The 18633-nt window shown below is 43.4% G+C and overlaps 1 protein-coding gene across 2 annotated transcripts in view; it reads left to right on the top strand.

Moving 5' to 3' along the window:
* PLD1 (phospholipase D1) overlaps positions 1-18633 on the top strand; it is a 198866-nt gene that overhangs the window by 40382 nt on the left and 139851 nt on the right. For both annotated transcript variants that reach the window (XM_029071635.2, XM_029071647.2), the window contains exons 2-3: positions 14036-14203; positions 18325-18452. In XM_029071635.2, the coding sequence (XP_028927468.1) occupies positions 14059-14203; positions 18325-18452 (273 nt within the window). In that variant the 5' untranslated portion in view covers positions 14036-14058. The remainder of the gene's footprint in view (positions 1-14035; positions 14204-18324; positions 18453-18633) is intronic.

Here is an 18633-nt window from a genome sequence, read left to right as displayed (position 1 = left end):
GAAGGGAAGAAAAACCTATTTACTTCCCTAACAAAAATGCAAACATAGTAAAACACAGCTGCTGTTATCTTTTGTGGGTACCATCACTTCATGGTACTGAAAGAGATAATGCCCGCGTGATATAATTTCATAATAAGGTAATGGCACCGATTATATTGCTCTGAATTTTCTGCAGAGGAGAACATTAAAGGCACTCACATATCTCTTTTTAGTTAGGTTGGGAAAAGCCCAATAGTTGCAGGGGTTGCTGCTCAGTTTCGATTATAGATGAAAAGAAAGGTAAAAAAGGGAAGGATTGAAGTAAGAGAGCAAAGCATGGCTGCCCAGTCATAGCTTTCTAATTGATAACTGTTAGGAAGGTAGGCTCTCACTTTAGACTTTCTACGTAGTTAAAACCCCAGGCAAGAATTGGCAACAGGATCTCAAGGTATTTCTGATTCTTTACTTTCCATATTCAGCTACAAAATGTTAGAGATAGTAATAGAAAGATTTGTTACAGATAAAAGGAGAAGTAGCATGGCTTAGTGGGGAAAGCATGGGTTTGGGAATCAGAGGTCGGGTTCTAATCCCGGCTCCACCACTTGTCAGCTGTGTGACTTTGGGCAAGTCACTTAACTTCTCTGTGCCTCAGTTACCTCCACATTGCCTCACGTAAGCCCCATGTTGGACAACCTGATTACCTTGTATCTACCCCAGTGCTTAGAACAGTGCTTGGCTCATAGAAAGTGCTTAAATGCCATTATAATTATCAGCTGTGTTACTTTGGGCAAGTCACTTCACTTCTCTGTGCCTCAGTTACCTCATCTGTAAAATGGGGATTAAGACTGTGGGCCCCATGGGGGACAATCTAATTACCTTGTACCTACCCCAGCACTTAAAACAGTGCTTGGCACATATTAAGCACTTAATAAATACCATTATTATTATTATCATGATTATGATCTTTTGGAGGACCAACCACAACTTTTTATTAATATTTTATCAAATTCTTAGCATTATGCTATAAATATTGGTTAATATTACTTGGTGATGATGTGAAGTGTGAAAAAATTTAAAAAAAAGGTTAGTTTTTAAAATATTACCACTTTAAGTTCATGTTAAAAAACCCATTTCCCCAGGTCTTTATTTCTTCCAAGAAGGGTAGCTAGTAATTTATTCACATGAATGTCTGTCTTACCCTCTAAACTGTAAATTTATTTGGGCAGGGATCATGTCTACTGACTCTGTTGTACTCAAGAACAGGACTCTGCACAACGTAAGCCCTCAGTAAATTCTGTTGATATATTCTACTTTTTTATGGCTTTTGTTAAACACTTACTATGTACCAGGCTCTGTATTAAGCGCTGTGGTAGATACAAACTAATCAGATTGTACGCAGTTCATGTCCTGGGGCTCACAGTCTTAATCCCCATTTTACAAATGAGGCAACTGAGGCCCAGAGAAGCTAAGTGATTTGCCCAAGGACATGCAGCAGACATATGGCAGAACTGGGATAAGAAACCCTGTCCTCTGACACCCAGGCCCGAGCTCTTTCTACTGGGTCACGTCTCTTGAGGGTTAGGACATGAATCACCATCAAGACCAGCATTTTACCATCAAACATTAATCAATCATTAATAATTAGTGAGTTCCTTCTGGGTAAAGAACAGTACAATTGGAAGAGTAGAATAGACACAGTAGATAAAATCCCTACCTACCAGGAGTTTACCAGGTAAGAGATAAGAGAATACAATTACAGATAAGAGAAAGCAATAAAATATATATGTACTTCCAAAGAGGACAGTGTAATAATGATAACTGGTATTTGTTAAGCGCTTACTATGTGCCTGGCACGATTCTAAGCACTAGGGTAGATAATCAGGTTGGACACAGTCCTTGCCCCACATAGGGCTCAGAGTCTTAATCTCCATTTTACAAATGAGGGAACTGAGGCACAGAAAAGTTAAGTGAGTTGCCCAAGTCACACAGCAGACAAGTGGCAGGGAGGGGATTAGAACCCAGGTCCTTCTGACTCCAGGCCCTTGCTCTATCCACTAGGCAATGCTGATTCTGGATTTACACGCCATGGTGTAAATGTTTAAGTGGCCTGAGGAGCTTAAGTGCTTGGGTTTCCTTCCTTCGTGGCCGAGTTCTGTCGAGTTGCATGATCCCAACCTGGCAGCTGGACTAGCAAGGTCCTGGAAGGGGGATATATATATTATTCATTCATTCAATACTATTTATTGAGCACTTACTATGTGCAGAGCACTGTACCAAGCGCTTGGAATGTATGTACAATTTGGCAACAGATAGAGACAATCCCTGCCCAGTGATGGGCTCACAGTCTAAACGGGGAGACAGCAAAGCAAAACAGAACAAAACAAAACAAGACAACATCATCAAGATAAATAGAATCAAGAAGATATACACCTCATTAACAAAATAAATAGGGTAATAAATAATATATACAAATGAGCACAGTGCTGAGGGGAGGGGAAGGGGGAAGAGCAGAGGGTGGGAGAAGGGAGGGGCAGGGAGAGAGCAGAGGAAAAGGGGGCTCAGTCTGGGAAGGCCTCTTGGAGGAGGTGAGCTCTCAGTAGGGCTTTGAAGAGGGGAAGAGAGTTAATTTGGCAGATGTAAGGAGGGAGGGCATTGCAGGACAGCGGTAAGATGTAGGCCAGGGGTCGACGGCAGGATAGGTGTGAACAGGGGACCGTGAGGAGTTGAGCGGCAGAGGAGCAGAGTGTACGGGGTGGGCAGTAGAAGGAGAGAAGGGAGGTGAGGTTGGAGGGGGCAAGGTGACAGAGAGCTTTGACGCCAAGAGTGAGGAGTTTTTGTTTCGTGTGAAGGTTGATCGGCAACCACTGGAGGTTTTTGAGGAGGGGAGTGACATGCCCAGAGCGTTTCTGTAGGAATATTAATGTCTGTCTTCCTCACTAAACTGTAAGCTCATTGCAGGCAGGTAATGTTTGTTAATTACTATATTGTACTCTCCCAAGCACTTAGTACAGTGATTTGAACACAGTAAGTGCTCAATAAATACGATTGAATGAATGAATAAATGAAATACAGAAGAGTGGGGTGGGCGTACTGGAGAATCACTGTAGTTTTGGGTGAACTCAGCAGAGTTAAGTGAGATGGTGCATCTGACTTCATTATGTTAACCTGAATGCCAGGCTTGTAACATCATGTACCTCCAGTCAATCAGTGGTATTTCCTGAGCACTTTTACTGTGTGCGGAACTCTCTACTAAGCACTTGAGAGAGGACAGCCACCATGTCTCATATCATCGAGAGTAGCCACTGGACTTTTCATTACCCTATTTATTTCATTACCCTATTTATTTTGTTAATGAAATGTACATCGCCTTGATTCTATTTAGTTGCCATTGTTTTTACGAGATGTTCTTCCCCTCGACTCTATTTATTGTCATTGTTCTTGTCTGTCTGTCTCCCCCGATTAGACTGTAAGCCCGTCAAACGGCAGGGACTGTCTCTGTTGCAGACTTCTTCATTCCAAGCGCTTAGTACAGTGCCCTGCATGTAGTAAGCACTCAATAAATACTATTGAATGAATGAATGGTCTCTGGAGACCATTGGGTGTCTACCCGGCATCAAAAACTTTGGCTCCAGAAGGTGTCAATTGGGGGAGAAAGGGTTAATAAAGTTACACATTTGGGGCACAGTTTTACTTAGTAATAATCCTGACCAAAATCAAAATACATTTAAGGCCACATCTGACTTGTCAAACTTGTATTTATCCCAGTGCTTAGTATAGTGCTTCTCAAAGGGTAAAAACTCAATAAATACCACTGCTAACTGGATGAAGAGAGAGAATAAAAGAGATATTTGTCATTTCCATTGTAAAAATGGTTATCTTGGTAACCTTATCAACGGAGATAGGTTGTTAAATATTAAATAGGAATTCAAATTTCAGAAGTAACTTGGTTAAATGGAAAGTGGCTTATCTTTTTGTGCATGTAAAACAGTATTGTTTAAAAAAATTGTCTTAATTTTAAAAAAAACTTATCAAAAGAATAGTAATATTCCCAAATCACTTGCTTATGGATTTAAAAAATTCTAATCAGAGGGTATTATGCTATAAATTTAAGAGAAAAAAAAGTCTACTCCTAGTTATATTAAGTTATCCCTGCATGAATGACTCACTTTCTTCAGAGCTCTAAAGTAGTCACACTTTCAGTGATGATCAATTTTTTATTGACCTCGGTTAATTTGTGAAGGTGGTAGATTTCACCAGTCTCCTTTTCCTCCATCCTTTTCCAGGAGGAATATAGCACCTTTCCTTGTTCCTTTTTAACGTTTAACCAAGAAATAGGTGTCACCCTTCTCTTTATCTCAAAAAAACACATCAATGTTCATATTTTCATTCACCTCTTTTATTGTTCTTCCTGGCATGCCATTCCAGAGACTTTTATAGCTAGCATCTATTTTGAATATTGTTGAATTTCTCAGCTATGAACATGCTCTCTTGCAACCAACCCTAAAGTTTGTTAGGGCCATTTATGGAAAGGGAGTTGTCAAATGAATCATCATTTTATTTAATCAAAGGGAAAAACCAAAGCCTTTAAAAATTAAGACGCAAAGGTGGAACAATGTAAACTTTTCCTTACCTTGGCAGGTCTCATTGCCCCACCTTTTCCATTAACTGGAAGGCTACGTATTGTGAGAAGGAAGTAAATATATATTTCAACTATACATGACCATGCACTGGTGGGAAGAGTCTTTTTAAAGTTTATTTGGGCACTTTTTTATCTCAATCTGAAAGCTTAGGTGATCCTGTTGAAAGATTTGAGCATCACTCCATTTTCAATAGTATTAATTGAGCGCTTACTATGTGCAGAGCACTGTACTAAGCGCTTGGGATGAACAAGTCGGCAACAGATAGAGACGGTCCCTGCCGTTTGACGGGCTTACAGTCTAATCGGGGGAGACGGACAGACAAGAACAATGGCACTAAACAGCGTCAAGGGGAAGAACATCTCGTAAAAACAATGGCAACTAAATAGAATCAAGGCGATGTACAATTCATTAACAAAATAAATAGGGTAACGAAAATATATACAGTTGAGCGGACAAGTACAGTGCTGTGGGGAAGGAAAGGGAGAGGTGGAGGAGCAGAGGGAAAAGGGGAAAATGAGGCTTTAGCTGCGGAGAGGTAAAGGGGGGATGGCAGAGGGAGTAGAGGGGGACGAGGAGCTCAGTTTGGGAACGCCTCTTGGAGGAGGTGATTTTTAAGTAGGGTTTTGAAGAGGGAAAGAGAATCAGTTTGGCGGAGGTGAGGAGGGAGGGCGTTCCAGGACCGCGGGAGGACGTGACCCAGGGGTCGACGGCGGGATAGGCGAGACCGAGGGACGGTGAGGAGGTGGGCGGCGGAGGAGCGGAGCGTGCGGGGTGGGCGGTAGAAAGAGAGAAGGGAGGAGAGGTAGGAAGGGGCAAGGTGATGGAGAGCCTTGAAGCCTAGAGTGAGGAGTTTTTGTTTGGAGCGGAGGTCGATAGGCAACCACTGGAGTTGTTTAAGAAGGGGAGTGACAGGCCCAGATCGTTTCTGCGGGAAGATGAGCCGGGCAGCGGAGTGAAGAATAGACCGGAGCGGGGCGAGAGAGGAGGAAGGGAGGTCAGAGAGAAGGCTGACACAGTAGTCTAGCCGGCATATAACGAGAGCCCGTAATAGTAAGGTAACCGTTTGGGTGGAGAGGAAAGGGCGGATCTTGGCGATATTGTAGAGGTGAAACCGGCAGGTCTTGGTAACGGATAGGATGTGTGGGGTGAACGAGAGGGACGAGTCAAGGATGACACCAAGATTGCGGGCCTGCGGGACGGGAAGGATGGTCGTGCCATCCACGGTGATAGAGAAGTCTGGGAGAGGACCGGGTTTGGGAGGGAAGATGAGGAGCTCAGTCTTGCTCATGTTGAGTTTTAGGTGGCGGGCCGACATCCAGGTGGAGACGTCCTGGAGGCAGGAGGAGATGCGAGCCTGAAGGGAGGGGGAGAGGACAGGGGCGGAGATGTAGATCTGCGTGTCATCTGCGTAGAGATGGTAGTCAAAGCCGTGAGAGCGGATGAGTTCACCGAGGGAGTGAGTGTAAATGGAGAACAGAAGAGGGCCAAGAACTGACCCTTGAGGAACTCCAACAGTTAAAGGATGGGAGGGGGAGGAGGCTCCAGCGTAGGAGACCGAGAATGATCCATTTTAAAAGTATCCATAAAATGATCCATTTTAAAAGTAATCTCCTTAAAAAATCCCCTTTACTCACAGTTCTTTTATGTTAAACATAAAGCAAAGCAGTGTTGCCAGCCACGGTGTCTAGCACTGAAGCATCATTGATAATGATTATAATTAATATTGATGGTATTTGTTAAGCATTTACTATTTGCCAGGCACTGTTCTAAACACTGGTAGATACAAGGTAATCAGGTTGTCCCACGTGGAGTTCGCATTCTTAATCCCCATTTTCCAGATGAGGTAACTGAGGTACAGAGAAGTGAAGAGACTTGCCTTAGGTCACCCAGCAGACAAATGGCAGAGCGGGATTAGAACCCAGGTTCCCTGACTCCCAAGCCCGTGCTCCTACCTCTAGGCCATGGTGCTTCTGATGCTGCTTTGATGTAGCTAGAGTCTCTCACCAGCCTGCCCACCTCCTCCAAGGTTTTTTGAAGGAAAAAAGGGCCCTTTTTTCCCCTTCTTTCATCAGCCCCACTGAAGTCCAAGGCCCTTGCCCTGTGGATTGAATTGGAACCAACAGAGAGTCTCCTCCTGGCATCGGAGCAAGTCGACAGCCTACAGATGTGGGTCCATCTCTCTGCTCTATTATCGTGGTATTACTAATAATCAGTCAGTCAGCTGTATTCCTTGAGCACTTAATGTGGGCAGAGCACTATACTGAGCGCTTGGGAGAATACAATATAACAGACACATTCCCTGCCCACAACGAGCATACAATCTAGAGCAGGGAGACAGACAGGAGAAGCAGCGTGGCTCAGTGGAAAGAGCACGGGCTTTGGAGTCGGAGGTCATGGGTTAGAATCCCGGATCTGCCACTTTTCAGCTGTGTGACTCTGGGCAAGTCACTTAACTTCTCTGTGCGTCAGTTCCCTCATCTGTAAAATAGGGATTAAGACCGTGAGCCTCACGTGGGACAACCTGATTACCTTGTATCTCCTCCAGCACTTAGAACAGTGCTCGGCACATAGTAAGCGTTTAACAAATACCAACATTAATTAATTAATTAATGGAAATAAATAAATTACAGATAAGTTTGTAAGTGCCGTGGGGCTGGGAAGGAGGATGAATAAAGGGAGCAAGTCGCTCGGACCAAACCTGTTCCCATAAGACAGAACCAGAGATATTTGGTTTGTTGTTATTGTATGCAGAATATTGTACCAAACATCAGGAGATGGGAATTAGGCATGGTTCCTGTCCCTTGGTGGGGGACACAATCTAAGAGTATGAGGAGGAGGAGGGATTGGAACTAGATGCATTGGGAATCAATTCATAAGTTGTATTTACTGAGCGTTTAATGTGTGCAAAGCTCTGTTCTAAGCCCCTGGGGGAGTACCGAATCACAGAGTTGGTAGGCATCTTCCCTGCCTGCAATCAGCTTATAGTCTAAAGGGGAAGACAGACCTCAATATAAATCAATAAATTATGGCTATGTATATGTGGAGTTGAGGGAGGGGTGAATAAAGGGTGCAAATTCAAGTGAGGGGGTGATGCAAAAGGGAGTGGAAGAAGTGAGAAGCAGCATGAGAAGCAGCATGGGAGTGGAAGAAGTGAGAAGCAGCATGAGAAGCAGCATGGGTTAGTGGAAAGAGCACGGGCTTTGGAGTCAGAGGTCATGGGTTCGAACCCCGGCTCTGCCACTTGTCAGCTGTGTGACTGTGGGCGAGTCACTTAACTTCTCTGTGCCTCAGTTCCCTCATCTGTAAAATGGGGATTAAGACTGTGAGCCCCACGTGGGACAACCTGATTACCCTGTGTCTACCCCAGCGCTTAGAACAGTGCTCTGCACATAGTAAGCGCTTAACAAATACCAACATTATTAAGTGGAAATGAGGGCCCATTAAAACACAACCCAGACATACACAAAATAAAAACAAAAGTCATAGGTACTGTGGCTCAAAGAACAGAATTTCAGGCTCCTTGGGACTCGGAGTTCAGGACATACTTGTAACCATCAGTCTTCCCAGGGTTTTGTTGAGGCCGCACACTGTTGGATGCAGCAGGAGCAGTTTTTATCCCTGATCCAGCATGGAGCATGCAGGGAGCAGGGAATCTCAGTGGCGGGAAGGAAGGCAGCAGTTAGCACAGGGCTCTTCTCTGTGGTAATGGAGGGGTCTGAGAGAGTGAGGGAGCAGCTTTTATCCTGACCTGGTGGGCATGGAGCGTGCCTGGAACATAGAACCTCGATGGTGGGAGGGAAGACGGGACCACGGATGATTTTCTTGGCATCAAGGGAGGAGTCCAAGAGTGCGAGGGAGCAGCTTTCATATAAATTTTTTGAATTTTTAAAATGTAACTCAATTTATCCCCAATTTAAAAAGAAACTATTATTAAACCTTAAATTGAGTTTTTTAGGTTGTGTTTTAGGTTTGGGGTTCCCCACTCCGACTCCAAGTCTATGATCATTACTATTTGTCAATGCGTTCTTTATTAAATACCTTATACTCTGGGGAAAGAAATATAATCCTTTATCTGTAAAATGGAGATTTTAGTTTTATTCCTGTTCTTGCTTGCCCTAAACTGTGAGCCCCATGTGAGTGGGGCACCATACTCAATCTGATAATCCTAACCTGGAGCGTAACACTATCGATCATTCATATTTACTAAGCAATTACTGTGTGCAGAGCACTGCACTATTCATTCACTCAGTCATATTTACTGAGTGCTTACTGTGTGCAGAGCACTGTACTAAGTGCTTGGAAAGTACAATTAAGCAATAAATAGAGACAATCCCTGCCCACAACAGGCTCACAGTCTAGAATAGGGCATTTATTTATCTCGATGCTACTGATGCCTGTTTACTTGTTTTGACAGCATCGAGATAAATAAAATAGATATATGCACATTATTAATATAAATAGAATTAGAAATATGTGCATATATACACACGTGCTATGGGACTGGGGGTGGGTAGAGCAAAGGGAGTGAGTCGGGGCAATGGGGAGGAGGGGAGAGCAAAGGAAGAGGGGGGTTTAGTCTGGGAAGGCTTCCTGGAGCAGGTGAGCTTTCAGTAGGGCCTTGAAGGGGGGAAGTGTAATTGTTTAATGGATTTGAGGAGTGAGGGCATTCCAGGCCAGAGGTAGGACATGGGACATGGGTCGACAGCGGGACAGGTGAGAACAAGGCACAGTGAGGAGGTTAGTGGAAGAGGAACAGAGTGAGCGGGCTGGGATGGAGAAGAAGAGAAGGGAGGTGAGGCAGGAGGGGGCAAGGTGATGGAGAGCTTCGAAGCCAGTAGTGAGGAGTTTTTGCTTGATAGAGAGGTTGATAGGCAACCCCCGGAGATTTTTGAGGAGGGGGGTGACATGCCCAGAACGTTCATGTAGAAGGATCATCTGGGCAGCAGAAAGAAGAGTATTAAGTGCTTGGGAAAGTACAACACAGCAATATAACGGACACATTCCATATCCAGAAAGATCTAACAGTCTAGATGGGGAGACAGACATTAATATAAATACATTATATTAATAAACATGAATAAATTACATGTATATATGTAAGTGTTGTGGGGCTGGGTGGTGGAATGGTGAGTAAAGGGAGAAAGTCAGGGTGATGCAGAAGGGAGTGGGAAAGAGGAAAAGAGGATTTAGTTAGGGAAGGCCTCTTGGAGAAGATGTGCCTTCAATAAACCTTCGAAGGTGGGGAGAATAATTGTCAGATATGAAAAGGGAGGGTGTTCCAGGGCTAGGGCAGAATGTGGGTGAGAGGTTAACAATGAGATAAACAAGTTTGGTGAGACTGAGTGAATTGGTTGGCATTGGAAGAGTGAAGCATGCAGACTGGATTGCAGTAGGAGAGTAGCAAGGTGAGGTAGTTGGTGAGTGGGAGAGCTGGTGGGTTGCAGAAGGTCAATGTGGAGTTGAGAAGTGATAGAAAGGGGGTAGTGGAAGAGTCGTCAGGAACATCCATGTGGCTATTGAAGTACCCAAGGATCAATATAGGGGTGGAGGAAGAGAGAAGGAAGGAATGAGCAGAGTGCTGGGTTTATAGTAAGAGCTAAAAAATATCAAGGTAGTGGTTATTATTATCATTATCATTTCTACCACTACTGGAGTGGACATAGAGACTGATTTCAAGTTAGGAGAAGAGTGTGCAGGAAATCTATGCCAGTATGGAAAAGGATAAGATTTTGGTATGGAAGTTGCTTAATTGTGTGAGTCTACTTGAACATCTTTTTTTAAAAATGGTATTTAAGTGCTTACTATTTGTCAGGCACTGTACTAAGCACTGAGGCTGATACAAGCTAATCAGGTTGGATACAGTCCTTGTCTGACATGGGGTTCACAATCTAAATCTCCATTTTACAGAGATTTAGAGAAGCAGCGTGGCTCAGTGGAACGAGCACGGGCTTTGGAGTCAGAGGTCATGGGTTTGAATCCCGGCTCGGCCACTTGTCAGCTGTGTGACTTTGGGCAAGTCACTTAACTTCTCGGTGCCTCAGTTACCTCATCTGTAAAATGGGGATTAAGACTGTGAGCCCCACGTGGGACAACCTGATTCCCCTGTGTCTACCCCAGTGCTTAGAACAGTGCTCGGCACATAGTAAGCGCTTAACAAATACCAACATTATTATTATTATTATTTTACAGATGAGGTAGTGACGCATAGAGAAGTGAAGTGACTATGCCCAAGGTCACATAGCATAGCCAGGATTATAACCCAGGTCCTCCTGACTCCCTGGCCCATGCTCCCCACCAGACCATGCTGCTTCTCACCTATATTGATTTGCCTGCAAAGTCATAGTTGATCTTCCAGATGCATTGTCAGCGACGGAGGAGAACAAATGACGCTTTCTATTCACAATTCATTATAGGGAACGGAAATTAACCTGATACTGTGGGAAAACATTTCTGAGGAACGGGGCAGTTTCCAAGCAATCAATGATCTCTGGAAGTTCCTTATCTTCTAAATCTGGATATTGTACTCAGAATCGCCATAAAACCAGATCGTTAGCACAGTATAAGTCCCTTCAATAGAGGGCATTCATTAAACTTATAACCAGAGTTTAGTGAAATACAAAGAAGGAATCTCATATTCCTTTTGCCTCCTGAAGCTACTGAGTTGGAGGGAGGGGTCATGTCTACCACAGTATTGTACTTTCCAAGCATTTAGTTCAGTGCTCTGTACATAGTAAATACCCAGTAAATATAATTGATTAATTGATTCACAGCCACCACCCCTTCCCCTGTTTCTTAGCCCTTCTTAATAAGCACCCAAAAAATGCAGCTGGATCTCAGTTCGCTCCATATTAGTAAAAAGCATTCTGTGGTCACTGTTGTCATCAGAGTTAGCTGAGAAGGCAGGAATTCTCTTTTTAAACTGAAAAATAAAATAGATTAAAGTCTTCCAGTTTGAATACTAATTTGCTTTGATTTGTATTATTAGATGCCTGAATGAAATTCAGCCAGTTCATATAAAGGGCTATTGAATGTCACATCCAGTTATCTGAAGTGCCTTTGTTTGTGAACGGTACTGCAAATTAAGATCCTTTTAATTACAGTGAAACCTTTATATAAAATTCATCTAGATTACTATATTCAGCTCATTTTGCCCACAGTCCATGGAAAGATGTTCTGTACAACTCAACCACGCTAAATACTCCTTCAATCAATGATATTTATTGGGCATTTAGTATGTGAAGGGCACTGTATTAAATGCTTGGGAGAGGACAGTGCAACAGAGTGGTAGAATGTTCCCTGCCCACAACTGGCTTACAGGCTGAAGGGGAAGACAGACATTAATGTAAATAAACAAATTTTGGGTATGTGCTTAAGTCAATTAATTAATCATTGTATTTATTGAGTACTTACTTTGTGCAGAGAACTGTACTAAGAAGAATACAGTACAACAGAATTGGCTGACGCATTCCCTACCCATAACAAACTTACAGTCTGGAGGGGGAGACAGACATTAATTTGAATTGATGCATAATTCATAATATATTATTTAAAGATATGTACATAGTGCTGTAGGGTTGGGGGTGGGATAGATATCACATGTCCAAAGGTCACATATCCAAGTGCATAAATGCGACAGAAGAGAAAGCAAGCCAGGGAAAATAGGGTTTAATCGGGAAAGGCCTCTCAGAGAAGATGGGAATGGTTTGAAGGTGGAGAGAGTGGTGGTCTGGCGTGGCTCAGTGGAAAGAGCCCGGGCTTCAGAGTCAGAGGTCATGGGTTTGAATCCTGCCTCTGCTACTTGCCAGTTGTGTGACTCTGGGTAAGTCACTTAACTTCTCTGTGCCTCAGTTACCTCATCTGTAAAATGAGAATTAAGACTGTGAGCCTCACGTGGGACAACCTGATTACCCTGTATCTACTCCAGCGCTTAGAACAGTGCCTTCACATAGTAAGCCCTTAACAAATACCAACATTATTATTATTATTATAGGGAGAGGGAGGGAGTTCCAAGCTAGGGGAAGGATATGGGAAACGGATTGGTGGCGAGATAGACGAGATTAATGTACAGTGAGAAAACTGGCCTTAAAGGAGCAGAGTGTGCAGTCTGGGCTGTTGTAGGGGATTTGTGAGGTGAGGTAGGATGGGGCAAGCTGATTAAGTGCTCTAAAGCCAGTGGTAAGGAATTTCTGTTGATGTGGAGGTGGATAGGCAACCACTGGAGGTTCTTGAATGGGAAGACATAGACGGAACGTTTTTTAGAAAAATGCTCTGGGCAGCAGAGTGAAGTATGGATTGAAATGGGGAGAGACAGGAAGCTGGGTGATCAGCAAGGAGGCAGATGCATTAATCAAGATGGGATAGGATAAGTGCTTTGATCAGCATGGTGCTGTGAGGTTGAGAGTGGCATAAATCTCAAGTGCTCAAAGAGTATAGGTATAAAGTGCTTAGACAACATGGAAGGGAGAGGGAGTATCTCCATGTTTAATGGAGTATTTCTTACAAATAAAATTGAAAGGTTTGATCGATCAATCCATTGCATTTATTGAACATTTAATGCCTGAGAAAACATCAAAAAGTTTTGTCAATCGAGTTTCTTGGGAAATGTCATAAAGCTTCTTTGAAAGCTCATCATAGGCACACTAAAGAAATATCAGAAATTCATATTTTTGTTGGCTACATTTTGAGCATTATCACCTATTTCAGTTTCACATTCCAAAAGTAATTTTGAAGAAGTTCAATATTCCTCATTCATTCTAACCCTCTAATTTGCATGAAATGAGGTCGCAAGCTATAGCGTTCTCTCCATGTGTTTTTAATAGTGCGTCCTTTTCCATCCCATTTAAAGGCAAGTTTCCTAGGCCTTTCCTCTTTTGCCTTCTCTCCACCACTCATGGTCATTTCTCTTTAAAATATGGCTTTAATCCATCATTTAGTGAGCACTTATATGCATGAAGCGCTGTCCTGAATGCTTGGGAGAGTACCATCCAACAGAGTCAGCAAACATAGTCCCTGCCCACAAGTAACTTACAGTCTAATGAGGAAGAAAGATGTTACAGTAACCAATTATCTGTAATTTATTTATATTAATGTCTGTCTCCCCCTGCAGACTGTAAGCTTGTTGTGGGCAGGGATTGCGTCTGCTTATTTTTGTATCGTACTTTCCCAAATGCTTAGTACAGTGCTCTGCACACAGTAAAGACTTAATAAATATGATTGAATGAATGAAGAAATTGTATTTATTGAGCATTTACTGTGTGCAGAGCACTTGAAAGATTACAATATAGATTATAGATGGAGCCATGGGAGAGTATGAGGATATATTCGTAAGAGCTGTGGGGTGGTTCATCGTGACTCATTATTTTGGGAAGCCAGTACGATAATAATGAAAGCACCTGAACTACTGTCTTCTTATCCAGATCCAGGGCTCTTGCCTGTTAAGATGGCGCTGAAAAATGAACAAATATTAAACACCTCCATACTGAAGAAAGTCGCCGTCGACATGAGCCATATAGTAGAAAACCTGGACCCCCGGGAGCTCCACCTTGATGGCGAAGAAGTGGATTATGATGTGCCGGGGGAAACTAGTAAGTTGTCTGCTGGTCTCAGAATTCTTTGGTGTAAAAAATCTGGTTGTATTTGAGATGAAGTCAGTCAGTCATATTTATTGAGAACTTACTGTGTGCAGATCACTGTACTAAGCATTTAGGAGAGTACAATACAGCAATATAGTCAAATTCCCTGCCCACGACAAGCTTACAGTCTTGGGCTGGGGGGGGCAGGCATTAATATAAATTGTAGATATGTACATAAGTGCTGTGAGACTGAGAGGGGTGATGAATAAAGGGAGCAAATCTAGGTGACACAGAAGGGAGTGGGAGAAGAGGAACTGAGGGCTTAGGGAAGGCTTCTTGGAGGAGATGTGCTTTCAGTAAGGTTTTGAAGGGAGGAGGGGAGTAATTTTTGGATATGAGGAAGGAAGGCATTCCAAGCCAAAGGAAGGATGTGGGTGAGAGGTTGGCGACGAGATAGACGAGATGGAGCTCAGTGAGATGATTGGCATTAGAGGAATGAAGTGTGCGGGCTGAGATGTAGTAGGGGAAACTAGTAAGTTGTCTGCTGGTCTCAGAATTCTTTGGTGTAAAAAATCTGGTTGTATTTGAGATGAAGTCAGTCAGTCATATTTATTGAGAACTTACTGTGTGCAGATCACTGTACTAAGCATTTAGGAGAGTACAATACAGCAATATAGTCAAATTCCCTGCCCACGACAAGCTTACAGTCTTGGGCTGGGGGGGGGGCAGGCATTAATATAAATTGTAGATATGTACATAAGTGCTGTGAGACTGAGAGGGGTGATGAATAAAGGGAGCAAATCTAGGTGACACAGAAGGGAGTGGGAGAAGAGGAACTGAGGGCTTAGGGAAGGCTTCTTGGAGGAGATGTGCTTTCAGTAAGGTTTTGAAGGGAGGAGGGGAGTAATTTTTGGATATGAGGAAGGAAGGCATTCCAAGCCAAAGGAAGGATGTGGGTGAGAGGTTGGCGACGAGATAGACGAGATGGAGCTCAGTGAGATGATTGGCATTAGAGGAATGAAGTGTGCGGGCTGAGATGTAGTAGGAGAGTAGCAAGGTGAGGTATGAGGGGACAAGGTGATTAAGTGCTTTGAAGAATTGTTTAGGTTTGATAGAGAGTGAGGGCAGATGCACCCCAGCTAATTAGTAGTAATAGTGTTCGTATTTAGTAAGCACTTAATGTGTCTAGAGCACTCTACTAAGAGCTGAGAAAGAATACTATTACTGTACTGTCAACTGTCACTTCTATGCTGATGACACCCAAATCTGTATCTCCAGCCCTGATCTCTCTCCCTCTCTGAAATCTCGCATTTACTCCTACCTTCAAGACATCTCTACTTGGATGTCCTCCTGTCACCTCAAACTTAATATGGCTAAAACTGAACTTCTTATCTTCCCACCCAAACCCTGTCCTCCTGCTCATTTTTCTATCACTGTAGACAACACAAATCATCCTTCCTGTCTCACTCATTCCCTTGGAAAACTCATTTGCTCCCATGTCTTCAACTACCATCTCTCAGCAGATGTTACCCAAATCTACATCTCCTCCTTGATCTCTCTCCCTCTCTCCAGGCTCACATCTCATCCTGCCTTCAAGATATACGTATTTGGTTGTCCTCCCGTCACCTCAAACTTAACATGTTTAGTATTAAGGCTTACAGTCGATTAGACTGTAAGCCCGTCAATAGGCAGGGATGGTCTCTTTCTGTTTCTGAATTGTACATTCCAAGCGCTTAGTACAGTGCTCTGCACATAGTAAGCGCTCAATAAATACTATTGAATGTTCAAAACTGAGCTCCTTATCTTTCCACCCAAACCCTAGCCTCTCCCTGATTTTCCTGTCACTGTAGATGGCACCACCATCCTTCTTGTCTCATAGTCCAGTAACCATGGTGTTGTCTCTGACTCCTCTCTCTCATTCAACCCACATCATTCAATCCATCACCAATTCCTGTCACACCTTCACAACATTGCTAACATCTGCCCTTTCCTCTCCATCCAAACTGCTACCATGTAAATACAGTCATCCCATCCCGCCTAGATGACTGCATCAGCCTCTTTGGTGACCTCCCAAGCTCCTGTCTCTCCCAACTCCAGTCCATACTACACTGCCCAGATTATCTTTCTACAGAGATGTTCAGGACATTTCACCTCCCTACTTAAAAATCTCCAGTGGTTGCCTGTCCGCCTCCATATCAAACAAAAACACCTCACCATTGGCTTTAAAGCACTCCATCACCTTGCTCTTTCTTACCTCACATCACTTCTTTCCTTCTACAACCCAGCCCGCATACTTTGCTCCTCTAGTGCTAACCTTCTCACTGTGCCTATATCTCACCCATCTCTCCGCCAACCCTTGGTCCATGTCCTGCATCTGGCCTGAAATGCCCTGCCTCCTCAAATCCGACAATCACTCTCCCCTACCTTAACGACTTATTGAAGGCGCAGCTCCTCCAAGAGGCCTTCCCAGACTAAGCCCCACTTTTCCTCATCTGCTACTCCCTTCTGCATCGCCCTGACTTGTTCCCTTTCATCTTCCCCTCTCCCTGCCGCCCCAAAATACTTATGTGTATATGTCTGTAATTTCATTTATTTGTATTGATGTCTGTCTCCTCCCTCTAGACTGTGTACTCGTTGTGGGGAGAGAATGGCACTGTTTATCACTGTATTGTTCTTTCCCAAGCACTTAGTGCTATCCTCTGCACACAGTAAGCATTTAATAAATGCGATTCAATGAAACAATGAATGAACAAGCCCGTAACCTTGGAGTTATTCTTGACTCCTCTCTCTCACTCAATCCACATTTTCAAGCCATCTCTAAATTCTGTCCCTCCTACCTTCACAACATCACCAAAATCGGCCCCTTCCTCTCTGTCCAAACTGCTACCACACTCAGTGGAAAGAGCCCAGGCTAGAGAGTCAGAGGTCATGGGTTCTAATCCCAGCTCCGCACTTGTCAGCTGTGTGACCTTGGGCAAGTCACTTAACTTCTCTGTCCCTAAGTCACCTCACCTGTAAAATGGGGATGAAGACTGTGAGCCCTACGTGGGGCAACCTGATTACCTTGTATCTACGCCAGTGCTTAGAACAGTGCCTGGCACATAGTAAGAGCTTAACAAATACCAATATTATTATTATTATTAATAATGCAAGTACTTATCCGGTCATGCCTTGATTGTATCAGCCTCCTTAGTGACCTCCCTGCCTCCTGTCTCTCCCCACTCCAATCCATGCTTCATTTTGCTGCCTGGATCATATTCCTTCAAAAACGTTCAAACCACATTTCCCCTCAAGAAACTCCAGCGGTTGCTCATCCACCTCCACGTCAAACACAAACTTCTCACCATTGGCTTTAAAGCACTTAATCATCTTAGCCCCTCCTACCTCATCTCTCTACTCTCCTAATACCACCCAGCCCACACATTTCATTCTTCCAATGCTAACCTTCTCACTGTACCTCAGTCTCATCTGTGTCACCGACAACCTCTCCCTCACATCCTACCTCTGGCCTGAAACACACTCTTTCCTCATAGCAGACTGGTAATTGCTCTCCCCCACTTCAAAGCCTTATTGAAAACACATCTCCTCCACGAAGCCCTCCCTTACTAAGCCCTCCTCTCCTCTTCTTCCACTCCCTTCTGCGTCACCTTGATATGCTCCCTTCTTTCGTCTTCTCTCCCATACCCATAGCACATATGTAGATGTCTGTAATTCATTTATTTATGTATATTAATGTCCATCTAGACTGTCCAGACTAATCCAGACTGTGAACTCGTTGTGGGCAGGGAATGTGTCTGTTTGTTGTTATATTGTACTCTCCCAAGCACTTAGTACAGTGCTTTGCACATAGTAAACCCTTAATAAATATGAATGAATGAATGAATGAATGAATGAATACTCAAATGAGAAATAGACACAGCCCTTGTCCCTGAGGAAGCTCAAAATATAAAAACTCTAGCACTGTCTACTCTTGTAGGATCACTTTCTTTTTGAAGGGTGTCAGGCTCTGGGGAGTGATGAGCTGTACTGTTTGTGTTGTGCAAAAAAGAGAATTGCATTAGCCTTCATTTGGGGAGAGTGGAACTATTTCAAATGTGTTTGTCCTGTAATAAATGTAATTTTTTTTTTTCCAGTGCAAATCCCGTACTCTGCCGTTTATAACACTAAAGGATTCAAAGAGCCTGATATAGTGGTCTTCCTAAAGGGATGTCCAATTAATGCCAGAGTTCTGGAAGTTGAACGCTTTACCTCAACAACAAGGGTTAGAATATTCATTTGTTTTTCTATTTATGGATTTAGCTGTGTAATTTTAAAGTCCATTGGTTACATTTGTGTTCCACTTGTAAAATCACATTAATTGTGGACTTCTCATCATTCAGGTTTCCCAACTCCTGATAATCATACAGATGTGATATTTGTTACCTTACTTTGTGTCAGAATCT

Source organism: Ornithorhynchus anatinus, chromosome 1 (genome assembly GCF_004115215.2).
Source record: "Ornithorhynchus anatinus isolate Pmale09 chromosome 1, mOrnAna1.pri.v4, whole genome shotgun sequence".
In the NCBI taxonomy this organism is placed as follows: domain Eukaryota; kingdom Metazoa; phylum Chordata; class Mammalia; order Monotremata; family Ornithorhynchidae; genus Ornithorhynchus; species Ornithorhynchus anatinus.
The sequence above is the reverse complement of the archived record's forward strand: the minus strand, read 5'-3'. Positions and strand labels throughout refer to the sequence as shown.